This window comes from Coregonus lavaretus (genome assembly GCF_964263955.1).
Source record: "Coregonus lavaretus genome assembly, chromosome: 3".
Classification (NCBI taxonomy): domain Eukaryota; kingdom Metazoa; phylum Chordata; class Actinopteri; order Salmoniformes; family Salmonidae; genus Coregonus; species Coregonus lavaretus.
Window position 1 is genome coordinate 4018328 of NC_139990.1, and position 20894 is coordinate 4039221.

Consider the following 20894-nt stretch of genomic DNA (forward strand, 5'->3'; position numbering starts at 1 on the left):
GCATGTGTCCACGTGTGCGTGCATATTTGGGAGTGTACGTGTGTCTGTGTCCACGTGTGAGTGCATATTTGAGAGCGCATGTGTGTCTGTGTCCACGTGTGCATGCATATTTGAGCGTGCATGTGAGTCTGTGCACGTCAGTACCTTGATGTGCTTGGTGATGTCCACTTCACAGGGCCGTATGTTGCAGAGGCGGGACTCTTTCACCATCTCACACCTCTCGTTGGCGTTGGATACGCGCAGTGACAGACCTCGACCACATGTCTTAGAACAGATACTCCATGAGGTGGTCTGGATCACACAGTTCCTGCTCTGGCCCTGAGCCTCAGCAGGAAGAGCTATTTTAACACAGAGAGACAGAGAGACAGAGAGACAGAGAGACAGAGAGACAGAGAGAGAGAGAGAGAGAGAGAGAGAGAGAGAGAGAGAGAGAGAGAGAGAGAGAGAGAGAGAGAGAGAGAGAGAGAGAGAGAGAGAGAGAGAGAGAGAGAGAGAGAGAGAGAGAGAGAGAGAGAGAGAAATGAGAGAGACATAGATAAAATGAGAGAGAGAGAGAGAGAATAATAACAATTGAATATGGGCAGTGATATAATTATTCATCAAAACTGGACCTAATAGCTTGTTGCCATGAGAAGTGCTTTTACCTTCAAGATTGATAGTTAAGTTGTGCAAGGGTGACAGGTCTCGTTGCTATTTTGTATTTTTAACCAAAACAAACATTCCCTAGTAAATCCAAGTTCTCTTTTGGCTTTGCACACTACTGGCCAGGATCGCTGAGCACTTGAACTACCCAAAAATAACACTGAGACACACAGAGCGGGAGAGAGAGAGAGCGTACAGGAAAAGGGTTTGGTCTTTTCTTACACAGCGGCACCTCTGGTCCTCCCTGGAGTAACAACCTAGTCCACCGCTGATATTGTTCCAAGAGCCCACACAACATACTGCTGCAACAGCAGTACTTCCTGTGAGCTACTCTCAAGTCCTTAAACTATTTTGCTTCACAATTCACAAAGTAATACCCAATATGCACCTGTGTTATTATAGTGTTTTAAGATTCTCAATACATACAATGTCAACTGTATCAGACTGCAGTGGATGCTGGTGACGGGAGGACAGCTCATAGTAATGACTGGAATGGGATGGTATCATACTGTTCCATTCATTCCATTCCAGCTAATAGTAAGAGCATGTCCTCTCATTTAAAGTGACACCAGCCACCATTGATGATTGATTGATTCAATTATTGATTGTTGAGAGCTCTTACAAAACACATCCCTATGTACATATTATGATACTTTCAAAGGGCATAATAAAACATGAACTTAACCTTGATTGATTGATTGATTGATTGATTGATTGATGGATCTGTGTCCTACCCTCCACTGCATGTCTTGGAGCAGTCTTCCTCCCCTTCTTGGGCTCGTCACAGATCCACTGTTCACAGCAGCGTCCGGGGATCTTAACCCTCCTCGGGTTCTGGCACCACACCCGGGGAGGCTGGGAGTCTGTACACAGGGTCACGCACCCGATGGCCCCGTTCACACACAGACACTGGTATTTACAGCTGGGCTTGAAGCTCTGCCCATTCCGGTAGATCACACCGTCATGCTCACAGCCCGTACCAACCATATCTGTCAAAGAAGGTCAGGACAGCAGTCTTACATCACAGAGAGACACACAGTGAATAAGGTAACGATGACAAGGTAATGTAGCAGCTTTTGTTTTTAGTGATGTCTGAACAAAAACGAACATGTCATGACATCGGGTAATATGATTTCCTTTGATAATTGTTACTTTGTCATTGCATTTCTCATTTTCTTCGAGGATTACACTTTACTAGATTTGCAATTAGTGTGCTGGGATACGATCATAGCAGTGTTACTGTGACTTATAACTGGTGTCTTAAGTCATTGTCTTACGTCAGATAGCGGGTCGATTCCGCCTACACTCGGTTGAGGGACAAGTGTGGCGTAGGAGTGACGCGATCTGATGTAAGACAACAGTCTTCAGTAGGTTAGATTGACACTTACAGGCACACACTCCTTTTTCGTACCTAGGCTTGTCCGAGCTGTAGTCACAGTACAGTCCCTTATGGTAGTCACAGGCGTCTGCCTCGTTGCACACCTCCCCCGCCTGCCTGGCGCAGGCCTTGCAGCAGTCACAGCCGTCCATGAGCAGGCTCACCCCTGGGGGGCAGGAGGGGAGGACCGGGGGGCACTCACAGGGCCAGTGGCAGTACTGGGTCCGGTTGTACGGCTCTAGGTCTGTGGGTTCTGCTAGGGGCAGCATTGCAGTGGAATTCTGGGTCTGGGAGTAGGCCTAGATGTGAGGGACAGAGAGGAGTTAGTGTCATGCACTTTGATACACTGTACATAATACATATTTTAGTTTGGTACGGTCAAACGCTATGACCTTGGGTAACACAATAAACCATGTAGGTAGAGAACAGACATCCCTAAAGCATCAAATATGTATGTTTTCTGAGTAGGCTACCATAGCTGGGACAATTAAAAACACTTCTTAGCATTCGGTTGAAGCAGCAACAGTTACAGGGGAATAATAGTCTGTTACATAAGCAGTATTAATTCACCCCAAGGAACAAAGTCATAATTAGCTTCATGTCCTTAATATTTTCATTTCCAACCTGTCCTAACTAACTCCCTGACGTAATAGACCCAAATCCCCTACAGGGCTAGATAAGTGTTGCACCTCCTGAATGTGCTAAAAGGTCGGCGCATGTGACAAATAAAGTTTAATTTGATTATTTTTAGGGCTGTCAGATTGTACAATTTAGTCATTTAGCAGACGCTCTTATCCAGAGCAATTAGGGTTAAGTGCCTTGCTCAAGGGCACATCGGCAGATTTTTCACCTAGTCGGCTCGGGGATTAGAACCAGCGACCTTTCAATTACTGGCACAACGCTCTTAACCACTAAACTACCAATAACAGAAAGGTTCAATTACAGGGTAATGGAGAGACAATCACGTTTTAGTCATTTAGGCAACGCATTTACCCAGAGCAATTAGGATGAATTGGCTTGCTCAAAGACACACTTAGTCAGCTTGGGGATTCGAACCAGTGACCTCTCAGTTCTTGGCCCAACGCTCTTAACCGCTAGGCTATCTGCCATTCCCCAGGTCTTGAGTTAGTATTCCTGTCCCATGGCCAAGGCTACATTTGAAAAAATGATATCATCAATATGACGCAGGTTAGTCTAAGTAATATTTTATCCCTGTCTACATATTATTCTGCCCATTTATCATATTGTTTCATTGAAAATATAAAAGTATATTCTCAGCTGAAGTGACAAAACAATTCCAATAAAATGTGTCCAACATTTCACCTCATGAATATTGCCTGAACAAACTGTATATATTCATGCCAAGATCATAAACAGAACATTTTTAAAGCACTCATAAACAGATGTGCTGTCTGAACAAGCCACCAGGGAGAGTTTTACAACCAAACAAATGGCGGTTGGTCTTGGATCCAGACTGTATGAGCCCCTTCAGAGGAAACTGGCCTGTCCGCTGGCTCAGACTGGCTACGGGTGGAACAACACTGCTTAACAAACTTGTCTTGGAGATTCCCATACCGGTTACTGCAGGGTATAGTTCTCTATTAAACCTCTCTAATTAAATTTCAGCCTCAACATGTTTAATATTATAAAACCAAAGAGCTTCTAATCCAGGTAAATTATACACACACAATTAATCTCCAATTAATTAATTGTAAAAAAAATACACCTTAATCATGTTATAGGTTGCTCATATTTGTTCTCCTAAGCTTGTTCTTGGCAGCCCATCCGTTTCCTTTAGGGTTTTCTAATAGAAATCTGTTAATAAATAGTAAATTGATGACGTGCATAAGGGGTTTAATACAGATCAATGAGGTTTAATCCTGGGTGTAGCAGAGTGCCAGTATCCAAGTAGTTCTGCTGCTGAAGCCTAGTCAGCTGTCATCAGGCTCAGTCAATTACACAACAACAACATCAGAGAACACGGATACGTCCCAAATGGCACTCTGTTCCCTATATAGTGCGCTACTTTTGACCAGAGCAGTATGGGCTCTGCTCAAAAGTAGTGCACTATACAGGGATTAGGGTGCCATTTGGGACTCACAACAAAATGTCACTTTACGCCTCACAGTGCGTTCTGTGGGTGTTTCTCAAGGGGATGAAACCAACATGGACCACAACAACAACTGATCATGACATTAACAGTTTGTCTTCTTCATGTAGCTTTCCTTCTTTAATCTAAAAAGGAAGAAAAAGTAGCGAGAGTACTCAATAATGTCATAATATACATATACATATGGCATAACAGGAAGTTAAACTGGGTTTTCTGATGGGATGAGAAGATTTGTGCATGTCGGTTTACATTCCATGTTTAGGGACATTAATGCATAGTTGCATCATTCCTAACCCCCATCATATCTAGGCAGCTGAAATTGGAATTGAGATGAACGTGAATACCATGACATGTTCAGAGTTATAACCTTTTGACCCTTTGTGTGACCTTTGTTTGACCTTGTGACCTTAAACAGACATATAACATAAAATGCTGTAAAGTGCTGAGACTGAAAAAGTGATCAATCAATTGTCAATTATCTTGATTGACTTCTAATGTGACCTTGACATTCCTGTCATATTGGTCAGAACACACTGAGTGTTCTACTGGTTTGACCTCTAACTCCTGCCAAGCCTGGGTGAAATGACCAATGGTGAGTCACACATGCAGCATGCTGTCAGGTTGAGAAAGTGCAAGCTGAATGCATTTTGATGGAGTGTGAGTGATATAACATAAGTTTGAGCCCAGCGAATCAGAGACGGTGTGAGCAGTTTTAACTTTTGAAGTCTATTGAGTTTCTTTTAAATATTTCAGGAGGACAATAAAAAATAAATGTTAATAAACCTTGCTGTTTGTTGAGGCCATGCTAATTACAGTATTTTCCAAGAACTTGTGGAATCTAGAGTAAAATGCAAAACGTGACTCCACATAGCCACAGGGTGGCAGTAAAGTACAACGAAGAATGGGATGAAAAAAAGGAATGCCTGGTGATTTTAGTGGAAACGTTCTACAGAATGATCTTCTCTGATTCTGAAGCCTAAATGGTGACTAAGGAATTGCATATTGGTAGGCCAATCATTATTCAATATAGCTTTTTCATCGTTAGCGACTATGTTTATTTTCTAATTGGAAATTAGCAGTGGTGTAAAGTACTTCAGTAAAAATACTTTAAAGTACTACTTAAGTAGTTTGTTTTGCTGATCTGTACTTTACTATTTATATTTTTGATTACTTTTATTTTTACATCACTACATTCCTGACACTTTCTCTGACACCAAGAATTACTTGTTACATTTTGAGTGCTTAGCAGGACAGGAAAATTGTCCAATTCACAGTTATCAACAGAACATCCCTGGCTGTAAGTAAATAAAAAAACACATGAAATTGTGCCATCTGGTTTGCTTAATATAAGGAATTTGACATGATTTATACTTTTACTTTTGATACTTAAGTATATTTGAGCAATGGCATTTACCGTTTATACTTAAGTATATTTAAAACCAAATACTTTTAGACTTTTACTCAAGTAGTATTTTACCAGGTGACTTTCACTTTTACTTGAGTAATTTTATATTAAGGTATCTTTACTTCTACTCAAGTATGACAATTGAGTAAATTTTCCACCACTGGAAATTAGCACATTCAATGATTTAGGCCTAATAAATCATAAGAGTCGGGTCTGGTACTTCAGAAAGAAATATATTTGCTAAATAAGGTCCAAACCATGTGTTAATAAAACGTTTTATGATGACACTTTCTCACCTTTTGAATCCCAGCTGCTATAAGAATCCACATCAGGAGCCAGCTCATCACTGGTTAGGAATTTTAAATTCATTGAACCCAGAATTATTCCATTTCTAAAAACAAAATATTTTGCACTCCACAAGTCTCAGGCATTCTTCTAGTTGTCATCTCCTCCGCGAGGACCACTGTCTCGGACTGGGACTGGAGACGTTATTAAAGCGCGTGCTGCTGACGTCAGGTTTTAGGACGAGCCCCGCATTTTTCTAGCAGAGCACTCAGATTTTTTCCCCTCTCCTCCACTCTCACCCGCTGCTCCTCAGGCACGCTGCTCCTCAGGCACGAAAGCTTGTCATGAATGAGGTGGCTTGTCTATAAGGGACAGTTCGACATATTGGGGGGGTTCCAAAATAGGGGAGGATTGTCAAACTTTTTTTCTTTGGGGAGGGTTATGTGTTTTTTTATTGGGCATAGTTTACGTTCCCCTTTTGCAGGTTTTACTATATAATTTATTCCATCCAACCTACATTTCCTGTGCTTGTGCCTCCCCTATATCAAGGTGTCTAGGCACTTCGCTTATGCACTATGCTTTTCCTTGTGCTAACTATAACACAGGTCAATGTAGTCTACCAGTCTAACTGCCCTCTATCCATCATTCATAGTGACAATAGTGGTAGGTGGATCGTTTGTCCAGATCTACAATATGCTAACTAGCAATCATACTACACATAAATTCATTCAAAGCCACACCAATTTTCATTATAAACGGAGAGGTCAGGTGCGTCATTGCTTACATTTACATTTACATTTTAGTCATTTAGCAGACGCTCTTATCCAGAGCGACTTACAGGAGCAATTAGGGTTAAGTGCCTTGCTCAAGGGCACATTTACGTCATTTAGCAGACGCTCTTATCCAGAGCGACTCACCAATTGGTGCGTTCACCCTATAGCCAGTGGGATAACCACTTTACAATTTTGGGGGGGGGGGGGGGGGGGGGTAGAAGGATTGCTCATGAAAGAACAGTGAAGACATGAGACACACAGCTCAAAAAGCTCCCCTATTCATCTTGTTTAGGGACAATACAATTATTGCAATGAATAATTGCATTATTGTTTTCAAGTGAATCCAAAATTCTACTGCAGTGAAAATCTCATTTGATTAACAATAACAGTGATTTGAATATTTCATTCCATTCATTCCATTTGGACCAGCTGTGGGTCTACTCTCGAAGTTTACAGTCTGGCTGTATTTTATGTTCTGATACTGAGAAGCGCTATTCTGTTGTGGATCATCATTCTCCCAAGTCGTCCTAAAATAATATTGCCACATACCATAATGTTGAAGTGCCTGAAATTGGTATGCTTTGCTTACTGGTTGTGGTGCATTGGCACAGATACCAGTTTGTGGAACATTATTTTTGAGTTGATTGTATGAGGGGGGAGTGTGTACAATTGTCTTTACAGAACAAGGACAAGTCGTGTGAATATATTTTTTACGTTGGAGAGGGGAATGACACTTCAAGTTGGAACAGCCCCCAATTCTGTGTAGCTGTATGACTAGGGAGGGATAGGCCTACAATCTCTAAAGAAGGGAGAAGTCGTTTATGATGTTTTCATTTGACCACCAAGGTGAGTTGAATTTCCCCTCAAAGTTAAGAATCTAACCTATGGGAATTCAATGAAACGTGTCAGGTTGAATACTTGTCTGGTTCACAGATGTTCAGTTCAGGAAGACAATGATGTCATCCACCATGTTCATCATGTCTTTATAACTCCTATTTTTAAATGTCTGGAATTAACGGGTTTTGATGTTAAATGACATTTTTTACATTGCCTTTGGTGTGGAAAATGTGTTAAGGAAACTGATTTATGTGAAAGTTGGTTATTTCTGAGACACAGAGTCACTTTAGGACAGACAGCTCACACTCTCCAACACAGGGAGTTCTCACTCCTGACCAATTGTGACTGTCTGCTGGTCTACACACTATGGAAAAACCTTGTTGTACTGAACCAAAGAAAGGCTTTGATTGGTGTATTATGGACATGTATAAAGCCAGAGAGAGCGAGAGAGCGAGAGAGAGAGAGAGAGAGAGAGAGAGAGAGAGAGAGAGAGAGAGAGAGAGAGAGAGAGAGAGAGAGAGAGAGAGAGAGAGAGAGAGAGTCATGGAGAGAGAGAGAGAGAGAGAGAGAGAGAGAGAGAGAGAGAGAGAGAGAGAGAGAGCGTGTGAGAGAAAATAGTCATGGAGAGAGAGAGAGAGAGAGAGAGAGAGAGAGAGAGAGAGAGAGAGAGAGAGAGAGAGAGAGAGAGATAATAGTCATGGAGAAAGAGAAAGAGAAAGAGAAAGAATAGACCACAATGTCATGGAGCAATGTGTCACATGCCTGAAGCCCTATTATCATGATTTACCATCAGCATCCTAACCCCAGCACAGGACTGTCAGGCTCTGAGGGGATCTGAGAGGTGTTTCACACTTACCACGTCAACCTTACCCCTCAGAGCACACACACACACACACACACACACACACACACACACACACACACACACACACACACACACACACACACACACACACACACACACACACACACACACACACACACACCTTACCCCTCAGAGCACACACACACCTTACCCCTCAGAGCACACACACACACACACACACACGCACACACCTTACCCCTCAGAGCGCGCACACACACACACACACACACACACACACACACACACACACACACACACACCTTACCCCTCAGAGCACACACATGCACACGCACACACATCTTGTCCTCTTCTCTGGCCCAGTAAACATTGTCACTATCCACTGCCAGAGGATAACACCAGGACTGAACACATTTCACCTAGTATACCGGTGATAAACCATTCATCATGCATCTGCTACTCATTTGAGTTTTAACACAATAGTGGCATTCAGTGTGAAGCTGTGCATCATAAAAATGTCAATCAAAAACTGCACCTGCGTTATCAAACTGCATGTGGTGAAGAGATTCGGATGACTATGTAAACAATTGTCAGAGGACGGTGCTGGACCGTCTGACAGAAAAAGAAAAGGGGACAGTTAAATGAAAAAGCTTTAAATCAATATTAAAATCCAGGTATATCACATGACTGCGCAAAACACATGGCCCTAGTAATAACAGCCATGTTGACTACCACCTTGCTTTAAGTATAGGATGATGAATGTGCTATGCTCAATGAGTGTTGGCTGACCTATGCTTCAGCCCAATGAGAGTTGGCTGACCTATGCTTCAGCCCAATGAGAGTAGGCTGACCTATGCTTCAGCCCAATGAGAGTTGGCTGACCTATGCTTCAGCCAAATGAGAGTTGGCTGACCTATGATTCAGCCCAATGAGAGTTGGCTGACCTATGCTTCAGCCCAATGAGAGTTGGCTGACCTATGCTTCAGCCCAATGAGAGTTGGCTGACCTATGCTTCAGCCCAATGAGAGTTGGCTGACCTATGCTTCATCCCAATGAGAGTTGGCTGACCTATGCTTCAGCCAAATGAGAGTTGGCTGACCTATCCTTCAGCCAAATGAGAGTTGGCTGACCTATGCTTCAGCTCAATGAGTGTTGGCTGACCTATGCTTCAGCCCAATGAGAGTTGGCTGACCTATGCTTCAGCCCAATGAGAGTAGGCTGACCTATGCTTCAGCCCAATGAGAGTTGGCTGACCTATGCTTCAGCCAAATGAGAGTTGGCTGACCTATGATTCAGCCCAATGAGAGTTGGCTGACCTATGCTTCAGCCCAATGAGAGTTGGCTGACCTATGCTTCAGCCCAATGAGAGTTGGCTGACCTATGCTTCAGCCCAATGAGAGTTGGCTGACCTATGCTTCATCCCAATGAGAGTTGGCTGACCTATGCTTCAGCCAAATGAGAGTTGGCTGACCTATCCTTCAGCCAAATGAGAGTTGGCTGACCTATGCTTCAGCTCAATGAGAGTTGGCTGACCTATGCTTCAGCCAAATGAGAGTTGGCTGACCTATGATTCAGCCCAATGAGAGTTGGCTGACCTATGCTTCAGCCCAATGAGAGTTGGCTGACCTATGCTTCAGCCCAATGAGAGTTGGCTGACCTATGCTTCAGCCCAATGAGAGTTGGCTGACCTATCCTTCAGCCAAATGAGAGTTGGCTGACCTATGCTTCAGCTCAATGAGAGTTGGCTGACCTAAGGTCATTTTCTTGTCATATACAGTTCCTAATGGTTAAAGTTATTCACAAAGAGTGCTGATCTAGGATCAGTTCCTCCATGTCCATGTATTCTTATTAAATGTGATCTAAAAGGCTAAACTGACTCTAAATCAGCACTCCAACTCTGAGACATTTGATTAATAAGGGACTGTTCTAAGGGACTAGCCTATCTCTACCATGGACCATTAAAGAAGGGTTTGATCTGATGGGTTGAGTGATGCAGAAACCAGTTTCATAAATGGCCTGACTGTAGAATCAGCCTGGCTGTCCATGTCTTAAAGTCCCTGTACTTTTGGTGTGCATCCCAAATGACACCCTATTCTCTATATAGTGCACTCCTTGTGACCAATGCCCTATGGGCCCTGGTCAAAAGTAGTGCGCTATAAAAAACTGAAAATCCCTTATTAGAGTTTCATAGCTCTTTTGTCCTGAGCTGAGAACGCCTTGAAATTCAACTCAGTTCTGGAAAGACTTTGGTTTCAAAGTCAAGTAGGATACATCATCATCCAGTGAGTGTACAGCAGCAAGACAACTCAAAAGAAAGGAAGAGGTCATATGAAAATTGTTCCTTGATAAAACATACAATACTTTTGTACAGTTGGATCCATGACAAGATCAATTCACCATATACAGGGGGGAGAATAAGTATTTGATACACTGCCGATTTTGCAGGTTTTCCTACTTACAAAGCATGTAGAGGTCTGTAATTTTTATTATAGGTACACTTCAACTGTGAGAGACGGAATCTAAAACAAAAATCCAGAAAATCACAATGTATGATTTTTAAGTAATTAATTTGCATTTTATTGCATGACATAAGTATTTGATACATCAGAAAAGCAGAACTTAATATTTGGTACAGAAACCTTTGTTTGCAATTACAGAGATCATACGTTTCCTGTAGGTCTTGACCAGGTTTGCACACACTGCAGCAGGGATTTTGGCCCACTCCTCCATACAGACCTTCTCCAGATCCTTCAGGTTTCGGGGCTGTCGCTGGGCAATACGGACTTTCAGCTCCCTCCAAAGATTTTCTATTGGGTTCAGGTCTGGAGACTGGCTAGGCCACTCCAGGACCTTGAGATGCTTCTTACGGAGCCACTCCTTAGTTGCCCTGGCTGTGTTTTTCGGGTCGTTGTCATGCTGGAAGACCCAGCCACGACCCATCTTCAATGCTCTTACTGAGGGAAGGAGGTTGTTGGCCAAGATCTCGCGATACATGGCCCCATCCATCCTCCCCTCAATACGATGCAGTTGTCCTGTCCCCTTTGCAGAAAAGCATCCCCAAAGAATGATGTTTCCACCTCCATGCTTCACGGTTGGGATGGGGTTGTACTCATCCTTCTTCTTCCTCCAAACACGGCGAGTGGAGTTTAGACCAAAAAGCTCTATTTTTGTCTCATCAGACCACATGACCTTCTCCCATTCCTCCTCTGGATCATCCAGATGGTCATTGGCAAACTTCAGATGGGCCTGGACATGCGCTGGCTTGAGCAGGGGGACCTTGCGTGCGCTGCAGGATTTTAATCCATGACGGCGTAGTGTGTTACTAATGGTTTTCTTTGAGACTGTGGTCCCAGCTCTCTTCAGGTTATTGACCAGGTCCTGCCGTGTAGTTCTGGGCTGATCCCTCACCTTCCTCATGATCATTGATGCCCCACGAGGTGAGATCTTGCATGGAGCCCCAGACCGAGGGTGATTGACCGTCATCTTGAACTTCTTCCATTTTCTAATAATTGCGCCAACTGTTGTTGCCTTCTCACCAAGCTGCTTGCCTATTGTCCTGTAGCCCATCCCAGCCTTGTGCAGGTCTACAATTTTATCCCTGATGTCCTTACACAGCTCTCTGCTCTTGGCCATTGTGGAGAGGTTGGAGTCTGTTTGATTGAGTGTGTGGACAGGTGTCTTTTATACAGGTAACGAGTTCAAACAGGTGCAGTTAATACAGTTAATGAGTGGAGAACAGGAGGGCTTCTTAAAGAAAAACTAACAGGTCTGTGAGAGCCGGAATTCTTACTGGTTGGTAGGTGATCAAATACTTATGTCATGCAATAAAATGCAAATTAATTACTTAAAAATCATACAATGTGATTTTCTGGATTTTTGTTTTAAATTCCATCTCACACAGTTGAAGTGTACCTATGATAAAAATTACAGACCTCTACATGCTTTGTAAGTAGGAAAACCTGCAAAATCGACAGTGTATCAAATACTTGTTCTCCCCACTGAATATATATATATATATATAAAAAAAAATGAAAAGGGGTTATCCCACTGGCTATAAGGTGAATGCACCAATTTGTAAGTCGCTCTGGATAAGAGCGTCTGCTAAATGACGTAAATGTAAAATGTAAATGTATATATATATACACAGGCCTACAGATGTAGAATATTAATCTGATCGTCCTAATGCAGGAGAGCTTTGCTGCAATGCAGGACATTTTTAACTTGTAGGGGCGGTTTCACGGACAGAGCTTAATTGAAATCAGGACTAAGCTAATTCTACTTAAATTAATCCCGATTAAAAAAATGGCTTTCTGAGACGTTGACTAACTTCAGATTAATTAGTTATAGACTAAGGTACAGTGCCTTGCAAAAGTATTCATTCCCCTTGGCGTTTTTCCTATTTTTTTGCATTACAACCTGTAATTTAAATTGATTTTTATTTGGATTTCATGTAATGGACATACACAAAATAGTCCAAATTGGTGAAGTGAAAAAAATAACTTGTTTAAAAAAATTCTAAAAAATAAATAACGGAAAAGCGATGCGTGCATATGTACAGTCGTGGTCAAAAGTTTTGAGAATGACACAAATACTAATTTTCACAAAGTCTGCTGCCTCAGTTTTGATGATGGCAATTTGCATATACTCCAGAATGTCATGAAGAGTGATCATATGAATTGCAATTAATTGCAAAGTCCCTCTTTGCCATGAAAATGAACTTAATCCCCCAAAAACATTTCCACTGCATTTCAGCTCTGCCACAAAAGGACCAGCTGCCATCATGTCAGTGATTCTCTCGTTAACACAGGTGAGAGTGTTGACGAAGACAAGGCTGGAGATCACTCTGTCATGCTGATTGAGTTAGAATAACAGAGTGGAAGTTTTAAAAGGAGGGTGGTGCTTGAAATCATTGTTCTTCCTCTCTTAACCATGGTTACCTGCAAGGAAACACGTGCCGTCATCATTGCTTTGCACAAAAAGGGCTTCACAGGCAAGGATATTGCTGCTAGTAAGATTGCACCTAAAGCAACCATTTATCGGATCATCAAGAACTTCAAGGAGAGAGGTTCAATTGTTGTGAAGAAGGCGTCAGGGCGCCCAAGAAAGTCCAGCAAACGCCAGGACCGTCTCCTAAAGTTGATTCAGCTGCGGGATCGGGGCACCACCATTGCAGAGCTTGCTCAGGAATGGCAGCAGGCAGGTGTGAGTGCATCTGCACGCACAGTGAGGCGAACACTTTTGGAGGATGGTCTGGTGTCAAGAAGGGCAGCAAAGAAGCCACTTCTCTCCAGAAAAAACATCAGAGACAGACTGATATTCTGCAAAAGGTACAGGGATTGGACTGCTGAGGACTGGGGTAAAGTCATTTTCTCTGATGAATCCCCTTTCCGATTGTTTGGGGCATCCGGAAAACACCTTGTCCGGAGAAGACAAGGTGAGCGCTACCATCAGTCCTGTGTCATGCCAACAGTAAAGCATCCTGAGACCATTCATGTGTGGGGTTGCTTCTCAGCCAAGGGAGTGGGCTCACTCACAATTTTGCCTAAGAACACAGCCATGAATAAAGAATGGTACCAACACATCCTCCAAGAGCAACTTCTCCCAACCATCCAAGAACAGTTTGGTGACGACCTATGCCTTTTCCAGCATGATGGAGCACCTTGCCATAAGGCAAAAAGTGATAACTAAGTGGCTCGGGGAACAAACCATCGACATTTTGGGTCCATGCCCAGGAAACTCCCCAGACCTTAATCCCATTGAGAACTTGTGGTCGATCCTCAAGAGGCGGGTGGACAAACAAAAACCCACAAATTCTGACAAACTCCAAGCATTGATTATGCAAGAATGGGCTGCCATCAGTCAGGATGTGGCCCAGAAGTTAATTGACATCATGCCAGGGCAGATTGCAGAGGTCTTGAAAAAGAAGGGTCAACACTGCAAATATTGACTCTTTGCATAAACTAAATGTAATTGTCAATAAAAGCCTTTGACACTTATGGAATGCTTGTAATTATACTTCAGTATACCATAGTAACAACTGACAAAAATATCTCATAACACTGAAGCAGCGAACTTTGTGAAGACCAATACTTGTGTCATTCTGAAAACGTTTGACCACGCCTGTATTCACCCCCTTTGCTATGAAGCCCCTAAATAAGATCTGGTGCAACCAATTACCTTCAGTCACATAATTAGTTAAATAAAGTCCACCTGTGTGCAATCTAAGTGTCACATGATCTGTCAGATGATCTCAGTATATATACACCTGTTCTGAAAGGCCCCAGAGTCTGCAACAACACTAAGCAAGGGGCACCACCAAGCAAGCGGCACCATGACGACCAAGGAGCTCTCCAAACAGGCCAGGGAGTTGTGGAGAAGTACAGATCAGGGTTGGGTTATAAAAGAATATCCGAAACTTTGAACATCCAACGGAACACCATTAAATCCATTATTTAAATTTTTAAAGAATATGGCACCACAACAAACCTGCCAAGAGAGGGCCGCCCACCAAAACTCACGGACCAGGCAAGGAGGGCATTAATCAGAGAGGCAACAACGAGACCAAAGATAACCTTGAAGGAGCTGCAAAGCTCCACAGCGAAGATTGGAGTATCTGTCCATAAGACCACTTTAAGCCGTACACTCCACAGAGCTGGGCTTTACAGAAGAGTAACCAGAAAAAAGCCATTGCTTACAGAAAAGAAAAAGCAAACACGTTTGGTGTTCGCCAAAAGGCATGTGGGAGACTCCCCAAACATATGGAAGAAGGTACTCTGGTCAGATGAGACTAAAATTGAGCTTTTTGGCCATCAAGGAAAACGCTATGTCTGGCGCAAACCAAACACCTCTCATCACCCCGAGAACACCATCCCCACAGTGAAGCATGATGGTGGCAGCATCATGCTGTGGGGATGTTTTTCATCAGCATGGACTGGGAAACTGGTCAGAATTGAAGGAATGATGGATGGCGCTAAATACAGAGAAATTCTTGAGGGAAACCTGTTTCAGTCTTCCAGAGATTTGAGACTGGGACGGAGGTTCACCTTCCAGCAGGACAATGACCCTAAGCATACTGCTAAAGCAACACTCGAGTGATTTAAGAGGAAACATTGAAATGTCTTGGAATGGCCTAGTCAAAGCCCAGACCTCAATCCAATTGAGAATCTGTGGTATGACTTAAAGATTGCTGTACACCAGCGGAACCCATCCAACTTGAAGGAGCTGGAGCAGTTTTGCCTTGAAGAATGGGCAAAAATCCCAGTGGCTAGATGTGCCAAGCTTATAGAGACATACCCCAAGAGACTTGCAGCTGTAATTGCTGCAAAAAGTGGCTCTACAAAGTATTGACTTTGGGGGGGTGAATAGTTATGCACGCTCAAGTTCTGTTTTTTTGTCTTATTTCTTGTTTGTTTCACAAGAAAAACTATTTTGCATCTTCAAAGTGGTAGGCATGTTGTGTAAATCAAATGATACAAACCCCCCAAAAATCAATTTTAATTCCAGGTTGTAAGGCAACAAAATAGGGAAAATGCCAAGGGGGGTGAATACTTTCGCAAGCCACTGTAAGTAAGGACTAACCAGTTAATCTTTGTGATGCCTGATTAGATTAACGATGTGCACATGGTGCTGACCTGAGGATGCTTAAAAACCAGGGATGGGACACTAATAAATAAGCATTGTGTGGAATTGGAGCAAGTCACCTAAACCAAACAATGGACGGAGGTAAAAAAAAAAAACGCTCAAAGAATTTCAGTGACTTAAAAAAACAACCTTGAAGCGAATTGTGTCAAACCACCCAATTATCGAGAACAAACAGCATGATTCATTAACAGAAAACAAGAAAAATAATGCCTGGAATACCATCTGTAATGAATTCAACTCAAATTAAAAGCTCATCAAAAGGAGGCTACAACAACTTCAGGTAAGATACTGTATTTATTGTTGGCCAACTTCAACACTGTCACTTTGAAATGTTAGTTTTCTTGTGTAACACAACACAGTGGGGCATAAACGTAACACAATGTATTTGTGTGACAGAAATGTAACACAAACAATATCATACATAATTACTAACATAATTTCTATATTGTCTTGCCTTCCTAAGGTCCTGTGGAAAAACACAACAATCAACTTAAAGAATATGAAATGCTGTTGCTCGTAGGGAATGTTTCAAGATTTGTGGCGGACCCCCAGTAAGACCAGAGATAGATGGGAATTGTTGACCGGTATCATTGATAGCCAGCAACCCCTGGAAGGTACAGTGGGGAAAAAAAGTATTTAGTCAGCCACCAATTGTGCAAGTTCTCCCACTTAAAAAGTTGGGAGAGGCCTGTAATTTCCATCATAGGTACACGTCAACTATGACAGACAAAATGAGAAAAAAATATCCAGAAAATCACATTGTAGGATTTTTTATGAATTTATTTGCAAATTATGGTGGAAAATAAGTATTTGGTCAATAACAAAAGTTTCTCAAGACTTTGTTATATACCCTTTGTTGGCAATGACACAGGTCAAACGTTTTCTGTAAGTCTTCACAAGGTTTTCACACACTGTTGCTGGTATTTTGGCCCATTCCTCCATGCAGATCTCCTCTATAGCAGTGATGTTTTGGGGCTGTCGCTGGGCAACACAGACTTTCAACTCCCTTCAAAGATTTTCTATGGGGTTGAGATCTGGAGACTGGCTAGGCCACTCCAGGACCTTGAAATGCTTCTTACGAAGCCACTCCTTCGTTGCCCGGGCGGTGTGTTTGGGATCATTGTCATGCTAAAAGACCCAGCCACATTTCATCTTCAATGCCCTTGCTGATGGAAGGAGGTTTTCACTCAAAATCTCACGATACATGGCCCCATTCATTCTTTCCTTTACACGGATCAGTCGTCCTGGTCCCTTTGCAGAACAACAGCCCCAAAGCATGATGTTTCCACCCCCATGCTTCACAGTAGGTATGGTGTTCTTTGGATGCAACTCAGCATTCTTTGTCCTCCAAACACGACGAGTTGAGTTTTTACCAAAATGTTCTATTTTGGTTTCATCTGACCATCTGACATTCTCCCAATCCTCTTCTGGATCATCCAAATGCACTCTAGCAAACTTCAGACGGGCCTGGACATGTACTGGCTTAAGCAGGGGGACACGTCTGGCACTGCAGGATTTGAGTCCCTGGCGGCGTAGTGTGTTACTGATGGTAGGCTTTGTTACTTTGGTCCCAGCTCTCTGCAGGTCATTCACTAGGTCCCCCCGTGTGGTTCTGGGATTTTTGCTCACCTTTCTTGTGATCATTTTGACCCCACGGGGTGAGATCTTGCGTGGAGCCCCAGATCGAGGGAGATTATCAGTGGTCTTGTATGTCTTCCATTTCCTAATAATTGCTCCCACAGTTGATTTATTCAAACCAAGCTGCTTACCTATTGCAGAGTCAGTCTTCCCAGCCTGGTGCAGGTCTACAATTTTGTTTCTGGTGTCCTTTGACAGCTCTTTGGTCTTGGCCATAGTGGAGTTTGGAGTGTGACTGTTTGAGGTTGTGGACAGGTGTCTTTTATACTGATAACAAGTTCAAACAGGTGCTATTAATACAGGTAACGAGTGGAGGACAGAGGAGCCTCTTAAAGAAGAAGTTACAGGTCTGTGAGAGCCAGAAATCTTGCTTGTTTGTAGGTGAACAAATACTTATTTTCCACCATAATTTGCAAATAAATTCATTAAAAATCCTACAATGTGATTTTCTGGATTTTTTTTCCTCAATTTGTCTGTCATAGTTGACGTGTACCTAGGATGAAAATTACAGGCCTCTCTCATCTTTTTAAGTGGGAGAACTTGCACAATTGGTGGCTGACTAAATACTTTTTTCCCCCACTGTACCATCATGCTTGATTGAGCGAGCTGTTCTGTCTTGTAGTAATGTGGTGCCTGCCTGTATTTCATTAAACCTATTTATTTAGCAATACATGTCATTGAGAAAATACATTTTTTATAACATATTTTTTTGGTCAGTATGTGCCCAACATAACAACAGGTGGTGGTGTGTTGGACACATTAAATCATTTATAGAGGTCTATAGACCCTGTCTGCATTCCTGATTTCTGTCACCGTTAGCTTACCTGTGCAATATTGACATAAGCGCAGAAACACTTGTTTTGCAAACATGGTCCCGTTTTATTAATTGCTGTGCTGATCAATGGACAGTTCATTACCTGTCAAATGAATATGTAGCTTAAAGTTATGTGTGTATTTGTATTTCTTTTAGCAATAAAGATGATGATGCTACAATAATACACATTTACAATAGGCCTATATCTAAAAAGACATACAGCCTAATGAGATATACTGATTATACCAAACATTAAGAACACCTTCCTAATATTGTTGCACCCCTGGTGGAAACTTTTTTCCCCCACTGTATCCCCGATGATCACCATTTGGACAGTTCAGATCAAATCAAATCAAATCAAATCAAATTTTATTGGTCACATGCGCCGAATACAACAGGTGCAGACATTACAGTGAAATGCTTACTTACAGCCCTTAACCAACAGTGCATTTATTTTAAACAAAAAAGTAAGAATAAAACAACAACAAAAAAGTGTTGAGAAAAAAAGAGCAGAAGTAAAAAATAAAGTGACAGTAGGGAGGCTATATATACAATAGAATAAAGTGACAGTAGGGAGGCTATATATACAGGGGGGTACCGTTGCATAGTCAATGTGCGGGGGCACCGGCTAGTTGAGGTAGTTGAGGTAATATGTACATGTGGGTAGAGTTAAAGTGACTATGCATAAATACTTAACATTATTATGATGGGCGACCGTTCCTATCCTCATTTGTTAGGACACATTCAACATGTGCAGGGAATATGTAATGTTGTTATTAATCTCTTGCACTCCCATAATAAAAAATAATAATTGATAAATAATGTTGTCTAATGCAGCAATGTAATAATTCTTTAGGATAAAGATCAGCCCGCTACACCTGCAGCAGCCAGGAGGGAAGATTGTGTCACTAACCCAGGCCGGAGGACAAACACAAAAAGGCTGAGCATGCATGAGAAACTGGCCATGGAATTTATGAGCGCAAACTAATGTATTTAAAAGAAGAGCATGATATGAAGATGTGAAGGAGGAGGAGAGAAACATGAAGCAGCAGCACTACCAATGTTCTTCTCAAACCAGCACCAGTTCAGGGTCCTGATAAAGAGGACTGAGCACGCCCCCATTCTCATCGACGGGGCTGTAGTGGAACAGGTTGAGAGCTTCAAGTTCTTTGGTGTCCACATCACCAACGAACTATCATGGTCCAATCACACCAAGACAGTCGTGAAGAGGGCACGGCAAAGCCTATTCCCCCTCAGGAGACTGAAAAGATTTGGCATGGGTCCTCAGATCCTCAAAAAATTCTACAGCTACACCATCGAGAGCATCCTGACTGGTTGCATCACCACCTGGTATGGCAACTGCTCGGCCTCCGACCGCAAGGCACTACAGAGGGTAGTCCGTACGGCCCAGTACATCACTGGGGCCAAGCTTTCTGCCATCCAGGACCTCTATACCAGGCGGTGTCAGAGGAAGGCCCTCAAAATTGTCAAAGACTCCAGCCACCCTAGTCATAGACTGTTCTCTCTGCTACCGCATGGCAAGCGGTACCGGAGTGCCAAGTCTAGGTCCAAAAGGCTTCTCAACAGCTTCTACCCCCAAGCCATAAGACTCCTGAACAGCTTATCATGGCTACCCAGACTATTTGCACTGCCCCCCCACCCCCACCCCCACCCCATCTTTTTACGCTGCTGCTACTCTGTTAATTATTTATGCATAGTCACTTTAACTCTACCCACATGTACATATTACCTCAACTACCTCAACTAGCCGGTGCCCCCGCACATTGACTCTGCACCGGTACCCCCCTGTATATATAGCCTCCCTACTGTTATTTTATTTGACTTCTGCTCTTTTTTTCTCAACACTTTTTTGTTGTTGTTTATTTTACTTTTTTATAAAAAAATAAATGCATTGTTGGTTAAGGGCTGTAAGTAAGCATTTCACTGTAATGTCTACACCTGTTGTATTCGGCGCATGTGGCCAATAAAAATTGATTTGATTTGATTTGACGTTTATGCTGTGTTTTAAATTGGCCCCGGGCCCCATGTTGGAGCCAGACTTGGACAGGCAAGCTGGTCCACTAATGTGCATCTGGGTTGACATTAGAGCAGTCTGAGAGAGTCACAGGATAAACATAATGAGGACAATACCCCTATTCCCCCGACGACAGTCAGAGCAGAGAGAGAAAGACTGGGGAACTATTAGCTATTAACTATCAAGACAGAGAGAGGGAGAGAGAGAGCGAGATCAGAGGGAGAGAGAGAGAGAGGGATCGGAGGGAGAAGGAGGGAGAGAGAGAGAGAGAGAGAGAGAGGAGAGAGAGGAAAGAGAGAAAGAAAGAGAGAGAGGGATCGGGTAAAGTACATATAGGATAAAAAAATTCACAACAGGCGTGATGGAAACTGCAAATTTGTCGCTAAACTTTCTAAATGTCGACAAACAAAATATGCTAGACAAGGTGGTATCTTTTTGTGTCTGTCAAATTAATTATGCGAGAAATGGCGGTCGAATCGCCTTTATGTGCAAATATTGACAGAATAACAATCA

At 42.6% G+C, this 20894-nt stretch overlaps 1 protein-coding gene across 3 annotated transcripts in view; it reads right to left on the reverse strand.

The window, feature by feature from the left end:
- Positions 1–20894, reverse strand: part of LOC311109130 (CCN family member 4-like) — a 30948-nt gene that overhangs the window by 1872 nt on the left and 8182 nt on the right. Inside the window, exons 1-4 of one of the 3 annotated variants that reach the window (XM_084151946.1) lie at positions 18357–18580; positions 2031–2319; positions 1377–1631; positions 145–338 (exon numbers count right to left, since the gene is read on the reverse strand). In XM_084151946.1, coding sequence (XP_084008072.1) covers positions 145–338; positions 1377–1631; positions 2031–2319; positions 18357–18446 — 828 coding nt within the window. In that variant the 5' untranslated portion in view covers positions 18447–18580. Of the gene's footprint in view, positions 1–144; positions 339–1376; positions 1632–2030; positions 2320–5831; positions 6157–18356; positions 18581–20894 lie in introns of those variants that run through there. The other 2 variants (XM_084151947.1, XM_084151945.1) reach the window with 2 other exon arrangements.